Below are 13,097 nucleotides of genomic sequence, written 5' to 3'. Positions count from 1 at the left end.
AATAAGTGTGAGGTCGTGGGTATTATATAATTCATGAACAATGTCTGTATGCAAAAGTTGTTTTAGGGGTTGGACCTAAATCAGAAAGATGAGGCTCTAACGAATTTTTTGAAATCTAGGCCTTGAAGGTAAAACACTAGGTTTGAGTGCTGCTTTAAGCCTATATTGATCTCATATGATTGAAGCATTTTTGCAAAATAGAGTGACCCTGTCAGGTCACCTTATGACTTCACTTCATGAAAGTGACTTAACATATTCATTGTGAGGTGTTTCTTGTTATATACTCCTAGGTGTTTTGGTGTTGTTTTTCACTGATATGATACCACATTGCATATAAAATTAAGTCCTAGGGTGTCTGTTGCATAATGCTTATGTAATGATCATTATGACTTGTTATGTAATGGTGTGTAATGAATTGTGAGTGTGAGGTGTTGTGTTGTACTTGATCTGTTCTAAACACGTGATTAACATGAAGGTGTAGAATGTAATTTTGTGATTAAATAATGAGTGATAAGATGATGCGAATTGTACTAAGTTGAGCTTGTTATACTTATACACCAAAAATTGATGAGCGACTAATAGCTTACATGCATAAACAAAAATCCTGCAATAAATTAGTCTAAACTTCTGCATGTTGATATATGCTAAAAATAAAATGGTGTCCAAACATCTTTCCACCAAACCAAGAGACTTTAGTAGGAGTAACAAGAGGGTAACATAACAGGAAAAAAAATGTCCTACTTATTCTGTGAAACGAACATATAATAGGCAACACAACAATGAAGCATTATCTCTACCATAATTACGATGATTTTAGGGGAAGGCTACCTAGGCTCTTGGTCTCCACCATGTCCATGACTAAACATAACTACCACCTACAAATTCTGACTGGACATGCCACGTCCCCTCCCTCGTCCATTATAGCCATACCCTCCTACTCTTCCATAATAACCACCTCGGGTACGTCCAACACGGCCAGGGCCACGGCCCCTGCGACCACCATGGTGCCTCACAAAATCACCAAACGTCTGCACCACAAATCAGAAAAAGAATTGAACATTGTCCCCTAAATATGAGATCGAAGAAAGATAGGAATTACCTCAGTATCAATCTTGATTTGTTCAGAGTATCTAGTCCTTCCATTCTGTGAAGCATTACCATGCATGTTGGAAGAGAGCGAGTCAAAGAAATCATCCTTGTTATATAGAGGCTGCAAAAACCATGAAAAGCAGAGTCAAAGTTATGACATTAAGACCGAAAACAAAAATACATTTAGGTAAAAACTGAATGCATATCAAGCTGCACACTAGATAACATTACCTTGACCTCAATGTTTGATACATCGTCATTGTCTTCATCTTGGTAATCTTCATCAAAGGCATTTTCTTCCCCATCTTTTTCTTTTGAATGAGACTTACTTTTACCAAGATGACCCCATACTTCATCCTTTTTGAACTTCTCATTCATTGCCATAAAATCAAAATCCTCTGTGAATTTTGTGACTGGGCGCAAACCCTGCAAAGCATTAATTGAATTTTTCATGAACTCAACTGAATGTTACAATCATAATCCCATCAATGGAAGGAAAAAAAATAAAAGCATATTTACAGATATATTTATAATAAGTTTCTTAATGGTCCACCCAACAACTATTAGAAAGGCAAAAATTAAAGCATATTTACAGATATATTTATAATAAGTGAAAAGTGAATTATGAAACACAACCACCCCCTGCCCATCCAAAAGTCCAAACCACCAAACCCTTCTCCAAAAAAGAAAAGATTTAAAACTCCAAATTATCCAATACGTTCTCAAATTCTATTGGTAATTCAGTATAAGCCACAGTAAACTGAACATTACCCCAGTTCCCCTTCCTCTTCCACGTCCTCTATAATTATAGCCATGATGAGTTTGGATAGGAGCTCCACCGGGCTTAAAAAAGTGCAAACAAATGTCAAAAGTCCTTCTCAATCAAAAGAATAGATGGTAAACAAGTTAATATAATAAAACATCCATACTTATGGTCTTGGCTATTAATCACTTAGTGCTAATTTTATTTGATAAAAGCACAAAGCAACAAATTAAGAAACGCTCATCAATCATCACAATTCATGTATGGTAGTTGCCAATTAAAAACCATGAAAACAAGCCAGACCAAATCCTACTTCAATTCTCTACAAAAAAATAAAAGGGGAGAAAAACAGAGAAGCTGATCAGGAGGGAAGAGTTTGTAGACTATCTAAATTACATCAAACTAGCTTTCAAGATAAAAACATCCAAATAAATTTCGTTACTTCATAATCAATTTTACAAAATTAATTGCATTCAAAATCATTCTTTGTAATCAGTAAACACTCATCAAAACACACTTAAATCTAACCAAAATCAATTTTTCCAAATTGAAGATCATCTAAAATCAAGTTTACAAACGCCTGGCCAAACACACTAAACATCTTCGGATAATGAGATTGATCCAGTAAATTTATGAGAATTTGATCTCTCTACCATGTTACTGTATTGTATAAAATCATAAAATCACAAGCAAAACTATAACAAGGGTGTGTCTGCATGCAAGAAACTGATAGATCAAGAGAAGAAGGATACCCTGTAACTGGGTCGTGAAGTTACTGGCAATGGCAATATTGGTGGTTGAGTTTCAGCAAGAACTGGCACAGATGGTTCAGATGATGATGTCGAAGATACCTGAACCACTTCAACATCCTTATGAGGTGCTTGTGAAGGCTGAGCTGAAGAAACTATACTTGGTCCAGGCTGCAATAATCGACCTGGGATTACGAGAGAAGGTGCTGATGTTTCTGAATGGATAGAAGTTGATGATCCCACGACAGCAGGAGAAAACTGGGATACAGTTTGATAGGGCAAGCTTGAACCTGAAATTGCATGCAGTTTGCTGGAGATGGGTGGCACTATAGCATTTATATCTGGACCAGAAATGGTCAGTGATGGCAAGTTAGCAGCTAACATGGCTGCTGAAGTTGAAACAATGGGTGCCTCATTTGTTACTGATACTGGCAAAATTTCAGAAGCAAGTGTTGCAGAAGGTGCGGGAGATAAAGCAGAAGATGAAGGAGATAGAGCGGACGGTGCAGGAGGCAAAGCTGATGGAGCAGGAGCCAAAGCAGAAGGTGCTGGAGGCAAATTAGATGGAGGCAAGGAAGCAGATGTTATACTAGGAATACTAGCACTCGCAGGAAGTAAAGATGATGGTAATTCAGGCAAATTAGAAGATACAGTAGGTAAAGAGGGGGTGATGTTGGGATACTGCATTGGCTGCTGCATAGATGAAGGCATTGATAAACCAGGTGGTGGTTGAAGCAAGGATTGTTGGTGTAATTGAGGAAGCCCATTTGGGGCACCATAATATCCTTGCCAATACATTGGTGGCATACCAAGCCTACCACCATTTGCATTAGGAGCAGACGGAGAAGCTCCCCACGATCCTATGTTCCCTCCAGGTTGATACAAAGGCAAGGGCCCTTGGAAATTTGACCCGGGAAGTCCATGCTGTGTGGTATGAGAGCTAGGATCACTCAAAGACCCACTTACAGCAGAAGGCAAATTTGTAGATGTGGTGACTGGGTGAGGATAGTGAGACTGCATATGCAATTCCATATAATTAGGATGTGATTAATTTAACTGATTCATATTTCAGATAAAAAATTTCTCGTCCACCTGAATAATAGCTGGGTCATTGTTGACTTGTGGAGTAGGCTGGACAGGTGGAGAAGATTTAACCTGTAAATCCTGCAAAAAAAATTAAGACAGATGTCTCAGATGATCTGATTCTTGTATAATATGGGCATAAATCATTCAACATTTCGACACAGATGATCTAAACAAAGTTTTTATTGAGCTATTAAATTAACTCGCAAAAAGCATATAAGAAAATCTGGATCATCCTCCTAATGTTCCATCTCCCACTTTGTATTCCAAGATTCTAGAACCAAGTTGTACCAAAAAAGTTTCTTTACAAAATGTCACACAGTTGACATGCTATTGTTTCTAATGTACACTCAACAAAATCAGGTACAAACAGGTACAAATACATTAACTATTTAGAAAAAGCACTTGTATATATTCCGTGCATGATACCTTGATGTCAGTCCCACGGAAAAGTATATACTCATAAATCTTGTCACCTGGAGGAATTTGTAGGCCATCCTTTTTCCTTCCTTCTGTTCCAAAAGATCGCACTACAAGACAAAAAACAAAAGCATCACTCCACCAATCCAACTCGTGATAGTAAACATCTTTAGGTGGTAAAATTCAAAGCTGCAATAATCCACATGGTTGCATGAAAATCTTGCACATATGAGAGCTAATGATCAACAGTCTTGATCATTTGAAATGTAACCAAACAGCACAGACTTTATTACTAACATTCACCAAAATGTCATTTAGAAGGAATATCTTAGCATATAAATTCAATTTCCTTAAAACACACCCAAATTGTAACTTGTTAATGTACTCCTAAAACATAAGTCGTGTACATTAACGTGTGTTTGTGTGTGTGCATATATTGCTCAACTATAAAAAATGATTGTTATCAATCTCGGATAGTGGTGTGGCGAGGAGTGCCTGACTCCAATACTGCTATGCAGGATAGCAGGATAGGGGATAGCGAGATGACTGCTATTCTGAAATTTTTTGTTACTATTAATTTAGTTTATTATATGTTATTTGTTATTTAGTTTTTTACTACTATGTTTAGTTTCTTAATTATATTACATGTTATCCTTTAAATTTAAGAGAGAGAGAGAAAGAGAATCTAATCTGGATTCAAATAGAGGCCCAAAAGACCAAAACAATAAAAAAGGGAGAAAAAACCGCTTGGGCACATTGGCCCAATTCCCCTAACCCTAATTAGAGATTCAGTTGTAAATGGAAGAGAGTAAAATGCAGACAGCTTCACATAGAGAGAGAGGGAAGAGATCACAGATGGAGAAGGGGATGCCAGGTCGAGAGGGGCTGTGGTGACATATAGCCTAAAGGGACAAGGCGCATCACTCATGGGAGCAGCACTATTATGCCATGATTTCTGCTATTCCAGCAGGAAAAGCATCCGCAACGGTCACAACACTGAGTGCTTTCTATTACAAAATGAAAGGGCAGAACAATCTCTGTGGGAGAGCAGGGAACAGTGAGAGAGTGAACTGAATAGAAATAAATAGAAAAAGTAGAACAGAACATCGAATATAGTGCCAGAGAACAGAGCAAGGTAGGCACCAGGAAGGTGCCAAAAAACATAAAAAATTGCCAGAGATGTCGCCAAAAAATAGTGCGTCATGTTTCAGAGACACAAGGGTGGGTGGGTAACCATTTCAAAAAAGGGTTTTGATTTCAAACCTAGAATTAGGGAAGTGAAATCATGCAAATGTCTCCCAAAATAAACCTTACAAGACACCATATTGTGGGGGTAAACAAGCGTTTCAACCATTAATCAATGCTGCATCCACTAATGCCGCAAATGGCAGCCATTCATGACGCTCCAAGCATGACAGCGAACCACAACGCAACACGCTACATGGAGCGAACCGCAAAGCAACACACCACAACGTTTTAGAGCGAGACACACCACAATGGTTCTAGAGCGCATGATTGCCAAATACAGATATGTATGCCAATTATTATTCTCTCACTAACATTAATAACCCAAACATAATAGGGAATATTACAATTTTCCATTCTTTAATTCAGTGTGGCCTTAGTGTTTGGAAGTTTTGCCATTAATCTATCACCACTGAAGCATTTGAATTCCGCTTCTTTTAGTGTTGCACGTGATTCTAACTGGCTAACGACTTACGGACTTTCTGAGCTTTCAAGTTTGTTATTTGCTACTTGCATTTATCGATCAAGAAGCTTTCCACTAATCCGGTATGCGGCAACTGTACAATCCGCAAAAGCAAGCAGCGAATAACAAACTAATATAAGAATCAAACGTAAGTCATTGTCCAAGTGTGAATCACATGCTAAAATTGAAAGGTGCAAAATTTCAGATACCCAACAGAGATAGATTAAAACCACATGACAAACTTAAGAGATATCAGCAAAACATGTAACCCAGATGCTGCAGGGAGAGAAAAAAAACATTAAGGCCCCAAAAACTAACAAAATTCCTTCCATAAGACAGGAATTCACATCCCTGTGACAAACCCACTCTTCAGAATTATATAATAAAAATAACAACATCAATTACAAAGATCAAATTTGTCAGCGAATTCAGGGATCTGAAACCAAAGGAACCAAATTAAACTGAAAATGAACAAAACCCAGAAAGGATTAAGGGAAATTCATTGGAAAAAAAAAAAAAACAAGTGGGTAGCAGAAGAATACCGTTTCTGAGGCCAATACTGGACTCTTCGGTGTTGATGTTGTAGAGAATACCTTCGTATCTGATCTCACTCTTAGAGGTCAAGCTTATCAAGCTCCCAATGTACGAATCGGCCGCTGAACTCGATCGAGAAGCGCTCTCAGACGCCATAATCGCAAGCCAACCAGAATAGGGTTTGGGTTTTGGGGCCTCTTGTTTGAAGCCTCTAATCTAATCGGTTTCGAGCTTCAACTGGAGTGCTGGGATGAGAATGAGATTATCACCTACGCTAAACATGGTTTCGATACTAATAAATATTCGAATTATTTTATATTTATTTTCTGATAAAAAAAAATATTCGTTCAGTTCTTAATAAAATAACTTTAATTTTGTTCTTGACCCATTTCTTTTTTAATCCCGATAAATTAATGAATTTTTTATGTTTACTTTTTATAAGAGATAAACCATTTGTTATTAGTCTTTTATAACGAGACTAAAAGTAAATGCAAAAAAATTATTAAACAAAATTTGTTAATTCATCAAATATTAAAAAAATATCAAGAATAAAAAATAAAATTTGTTTTATCATGAAAGGGCATATGTTTCAGTCTTTGATGGTAACTTTTAATATAAATTAGCTTAATTCTCCGTGTGGTGCATTGGGTATTCACATTTTGTAATTTATAAAAGTAATTTTTTATATTATTTAAATTTTTAATATATTTTATATAGTTTAGATATTAATAAATATATGTTAGTAGGTATGTCAATAAATATTTACATATAATTTATACACACTTGTGATGAATTAATTTTTTTTAAATTATAATATATAATATTCAGTAATTATATACAATAAATTAATATTGATTTAAATTGTTTTACTGAGCAATCAATTAAAATTGTGTATGTATATGTTTCATAATAGTAAAATATATTTGTTTGAGTTGATTTAAATATTACGTATACAAATTTATAAAACACCAAAAATGACTATTTATTAATTGTGTTCAAGGTAAAAACTATTTTTAACAATAATTACTATATTTTAAAATACAGTTGTAATATTTTTCACATTTTTACTTTGATCAACAAAATATATACCATATCAATTTATATGGTTCTTAAATCTATTATATAAAATTTCAAAAAATAAAATAAATATGAAACCTGAATATTCTAATTTATACAATTCTTATGTACTATAATTGATTTAAGATTCTATTAGAAATAAAATAAAATAAATATAAAATATATATTAATTGAATTATTTGGAAGGAATGAACATGGGAGTACTAGGGGTATGAGTGTATCACCCTATATGTATATGTATATAGAGAGAACATATCTTATGAGAGAAAACATGAGAGTGAGAGAATTAAATTTAGATAATATAATCATACATGTAGGGTTAAAATTTAATGTAATATGACTACTTAAAAAGTCACTATGATTTTTTAAAAACTTACATGAGTTTTTAAGATTAAATCTTAATCGTTCATGTTTGGTTATACGATCCAAATTTAATCGTCTCACTTTCATATAACATATATTCCTTTCACATAGATATTTGTGATCAGGAAATAAAAGAATATTATCTTATGAGTTATGAGTTGAAAATAGGATATGAGTATTTTTATTTGAATTTTAATTATTATTTAACTATAAAAAAGAACATAGATATTTGCAAAAGAATATGATAATTTTTCTTGATTTTTATTGTCATGATTAAATGTCCGAATTTATATGCCTGGAAGCAAAATCTAATGAAGTAAATTTCATATATGTTATAAATTTGTCACATTTTTTTATGAGCACATATGAATTATTTGGTCCATAAAAGGAATATATTTGAACATACTTTGTTATAGTTACTTTTACAACTATTACTTTTATACAAAAAATATTATTTTTTGGGTTAGTGAATTTTAGCTAATAAATTTTTTAGGATAATTTTGTATTCATTGGTGAACATAATCGAATATTCTCTTGATTTGCATAAATCTATGATTATAAAAAAGAATGATCACCCAACTCGATTAGCCCTAATATGGTTATCCTACAAAGCACAAATATAAATATGGATTAGCATAATATATAAATAGAATATGTAATAGTTTAAGAAATATAATTTTTTATACTATCAAATAAAAAAGAATATTTTGATATAAATTCTCTTTATCTGAATGAAGTTTAATTTTTTCTCTCAAAAAAAATTAAATGTCATTCATATAAAAATTTTATATATTAAATTTAAATTAAATATTTAAGAGTCTCTTGATAAAAAAAATTATTAATTAAATATATATAGTAACGTGACAGATGAATATAAATATGGATTCAATATATATATATATATATATATATATATATATATATATATATATATATATATAATATAACTATTAATAATGAGAATTACCTCATTTGGTGTACACATTAACTTTATCCATAAATCATTTCTTAAATTTCAAATTTTATTCTAACTTACATTAATTTTTCACTACTTTTATATTATTAGTTTTTTTATTTTGTCATATTTTATTAACTGTATTTAACTTCTATTTTTTTATTATTTAAAAAATTTAGAGAAGCATGAGTGCCTCTCTTCTCCTAGTTGATATAAAAAGAAATTTAAACAATATTCATATAAAGTTGCATGCATTAAATTTAAATATAAATATTTAAGAACCTTCTAATATAAAAAAATCAATGATTATAAAAAAATATTATTCATCCCAATGAATTTTTCCTAGCATTTTTACCCATGTGACAACAACATATGAATATAGATTAGCGCAATATAAATAGATTATAAAATAGTTTTAAAAATAAGGATATTTTGATATAGAAAGAAATTTAAACATCATTCACATAACATTTATATATATTAAATTTAAATATTAATATTTAAGAGTCACTTAACATAAAAAAACTAATGAGTATAAAAAGAAAATAATTTCAAAGGATTTGCTCAGGTGTGGTCACATGTGTATGATTTATGACTATAAATATGGATTAGAGCATCAACAAGTTATTGATTCAAGTGATACTAGATTCGATTTCTTTAACCAAGATCTCAAGTTCGACTCTTGTGAATGAAAAAAATGAATTTTTTCTAATATGGTTGTCTGGGTGAAAGAAAGATATAAATATAGATTAGTGCAACATAAATATAATATAAAATAGTTAACAAAATATTTAATTATACCTTCAAATTAAAAAAATACTTTGATATAAAAAGAAATTTAAACATCATTCATATAAATATATATATATATATATATATATATATATCTTTAAAACAATATTTTTTATACTTTCCAATTAAAAAATTGAAGGGTGTTTTAATATACAAAGAAATATAAATTTCATTCATATAAAAATTGTATGTATATATATATATTAAATTAAATATAAATATCTAAAAGTCTCTTGATGTAAAAGAAAATCCAATAATTATATAAAAAATCACCATAATGAATTTATCCTAGTGTGAATAGTAGTGCGATATATGAATATAAATATGGATTAACGCAATATAAATAGAACATACAATATTTAAAAAAATAATTTTTATACTTTCAAAATAAACAAAGGAATGATATTAATGGCCACAATGGATTTCTCCTAATATGGTCACTCGTTATTATAGATGAGTTTAATGTTTATGCATGTTTCACATTGTTATCCAATCACAAATGATTTGAATTAATTTAAGATAATTATTTTAAAAGTCAACAATATTATCATACATATGAGTTATGATTGACTGTCTCTATAAAATTTTTACACGGTCACTGCGTTACCTTTCTTCTTGATATAGATTAGTGCAACATAAATAGAATATACAATTATTTCAAAAATATAATGTTTTATACCTTCAAATTAAAAAAATAAGGATATTTTGATATAAAAAAATATAAACATCATTCATATAAAAATTATATATACTATATTATTCATATAAATATTACATAAATTAAATTTAAATATAGATATCTAAGAGTCTCTAAACATAAAAATTAATGATTATAAAAACATATTAATCACTATAATAAATTTGTACTAACATAATTACCCTAAGGAAAAATGAATATCTAACATTATTATATGCTGAATTTATGTTAATTAGGTGCGTCCAGCTGATATAATTACATTATTATTATTATTTTAAAATTAAAAGTATCATAATTTTATATGGTCAATTTATGTTACTTCGTATAACATAAGTAATTGAAATTGTAAATTAATATCAGATGTTTTGAATATATTTATTAATTATAATTGATTTAGATACATTTTATCTCAATTTCATCTTGATTTGGATGACCATTCAAATTTTATGATACAATTTCTATTTTTATTATGTTGGTAATATATTAAATGGTTAATTTATGAATATAATGTGGCAACCAATAATTATTTGTTCGGGTATTTTTTTTTGTTATTAACAAGTAAATGAAATAAAAACAAAGATTTTTCATATAAAATGAAGAGCTTTCTAGTTTTTAAATTAATTTTTGGATAGAAAATAAAACAAAGGTCCATCATTTTAAAATATTAAATAATTTTTGGTTTTCCTAATTTTTTTAATTTTTAGAATTAAGCATTAAAATTTTATTTAACAAATGTTTTAAACAAAAAATATAAAATTGTATATATCATGTTTATTTATTATTAATATAAAATAAAGATTGTCAAGTTTTTAAATTATTTTTTGATAGAAAAATTAAACAAAAGTCCACCAATTTTAAAAATAAAATAATCTTTGGTTTTAGTAAAATTCTTTTATATATCACGTTTTGAATATAAAAAATATATCTTTTTAAATATAAAATTATAACTATAATTATAATTATAATGTAAAAATACTTTTACAATTAAACTTTTATCCTAAAAAAGAGCGGAAAATTAAAATTATTATTTTGACATTAAATTATGAGAGGAAAAATATTTTCTTTTTAGGATGAAAAATTATATATTCATTAAAGTCACTAATCTATTAGGTTTCAAGTTTCAAGTTTCAAGTAGGGTGATGGGATGTGAATGAGATGATGTTTTATTGAGGCTAAAATATGTTTTTTTTGCCTACCAAATAACCAAAATTCATTTTTAGTCTCTATAAAATCTTATTCATTTTGTTTGGAATTAGGTTTGTACGAATCCAAACCTACGTGTCTAATGATTGTGCACGTAAGTTGCTCCACTAGCCAATTGGATGCCAACACGTGTAAAAACCTACCCCTTTTCTTTCTTTTCAATCATTGACATCAGATCACCAACCCTTTCTTTATCTGTTCTTCCTTTCTTCATCGACACCCTTCCCAGAACCACCACACCCCATGCCCTCGTCATCATCTTCACCCGCCCTCCTTGTGATCGCCACATGGCAACAGAGCATGGCTACTAGAGAGCCACTCCACACTGCTTTTAGATTCCTTCCACAAAGGGGTTTGGGGGTGAGGAACCAGAAGGAGAAGGGGTGTGAGTAGAGTTGGACATGTGGGTAAGCATGCTTGCAAAGCTTGCAACCCGTGAAGCCTAATTTTCAAACGAGATCATTTTGTTCAAGCTCGCACCTCGCGTAGCTTGAAGGCTTAGAGGGTTGGGTCGACCCTCATTTTCACACAAAATAAAACAAAGAATTAAATTTGAAGAATCTTGCAAGGTGATGGTGAGGAGTGTGAGCTAGCCGACGATGGCAATAATGTGGTCTTGTAGGGCGGAAGAGAGGATTTTTCAACTAATGAGGATGAATATCTTGTTGTTGTTGTTGAAGATGGAGATGGTCTTGATGACCTTGGAGAGCTCGACGGGGAGTGAGAGAGGAAGAGGAGGTGGGCGAAGGTGATGAAGCAGCGTTGGGTGTCGAAGGGATGATGGTTTGGCAGGGGAGTGGAAATCTAGGAGAGGGAGATGCGGATGGTGTCGAGGGTGCTCAAATGCAAATGATGACAATAACATCACAGATGGGAGAACAAATTTAGGGTTCGGTTCACAAAGTAACAAAACAACTAACAAGCACACACGAGTATTAGGGAGGAGAGGCATAAAGTTGTTTTACTAAAAACCCCATTATGTTTACTTAACCTCAAACCAACCACCATTGTTTTTTTTGTATACTAATATTAAAAAAAGCACGCCAGGGGCTGCGGGTAAACCTATTTAAGCCACGAGTTAAATGGGTCGGGCTAAAAAGTCTGTAATTTAAATGGGCCTAAAAAAAGGCTCGTATACCATGCGGGTTGTAACTTTCGCGGTTTGTCTAGCTCTAGGTGTTAATAACCAACCCTATCACCCTCATCCCAACATAGATAAGGAGAAAAAGAGAAAAGGTGAGGCTACCCTTCATTTGTCATTTAGATCTGGCTGGAGGAAGGACATTAAAACTTCGTGAGTAACCAACCTTGTCACCCTCCAATTCCAATGTTTTTTATTTGTCATTAAGATTTGGTTGGATCGACACTGCAAGAAGAGCATGACAAAGTCAAATCCAGCTAGTGAGATCAGTGGGCACTGATACACAGGAATGTGTTGTAGAGACATGTGGGAGTTTGTGATGGGTTTGGTACGTGAGATTTGGAGAGAAGAAAGAGAATCTGAGAATCTGAGAATCTGTGTTAGGGAGATATGATTCTTTTGGGAGGTGTTTAGTGGTTTTGATGGCGATTGTTATGGTATTTGGTGATGGAGGTGGGCTGTAACACCCTTATTTTTATAAAGGAATTATTATAATTTAATTAATTAAAATACTCGGAATAAT

At 31.7% G+C, this 13,097-nt stretch overlaps 1 protein-coding gene across 2 annotated transcripts; it reads right to left on the bottom strand.

Annotated features, from left to right (window-relative positions):
- Positions 1-525: 525 nt before the first annotated feature.
- On the bottom strand, positions 526-6,627 carry LOC114409484 (protein decapping 5-like). Of its 2 annotated transcripts, XM_028372966.1 has the most exons (8): positions 6,355-6,627; positions 4,114-4,214; positions 3,694-3,765; positions 2,605-3,615; positions 1,861-1,932; positions 1,321-1,515; positions 1,100-1,210; positions 526-1,028 (listed from the first exon to the last, which is right to left on the bottom strand). In XM_028372966.1, the coding sequence occupies exons 1-8, from the start codon at positions 6,500-6,502 to the stop codon at positions 876-878; spliced, it is 1,863 nt and encodes a 620-aa protein (XP_028228767.1). In that variant the 5' UTR covers positions 6,503-6,627; the 3' UTR covers positions 526-875. The 2 variants fall into 2 exon arrangements, with proteins under 2 accessions (XP_028228767.1, XP_028228768.1); XM_028372967.1 differs by lacking the exon at positions 1,861-1,932.
- Between the last annotated feature and the right edge of the window lie 6,470 nt (positions 6,628-13,097).

Source organism: Glycine soja, chromosome 4, assembly GCF_004193775.1.
Source record: "Glycine soja cultivar W05 chromosome 4, ASM419377v2, whole genome shotgun sequence".
NCBI lineage: Eukaryota > Viridiplantae > Streptophyta > Magnoliopsida > Fabales > Fabaceae > Glycine > Glycine soja.
The sequence above is the reverse complement of the archived record's forward strand: the minus strand, read 5'-3'. Positions and strand labels throughout refer to the sequence as shown.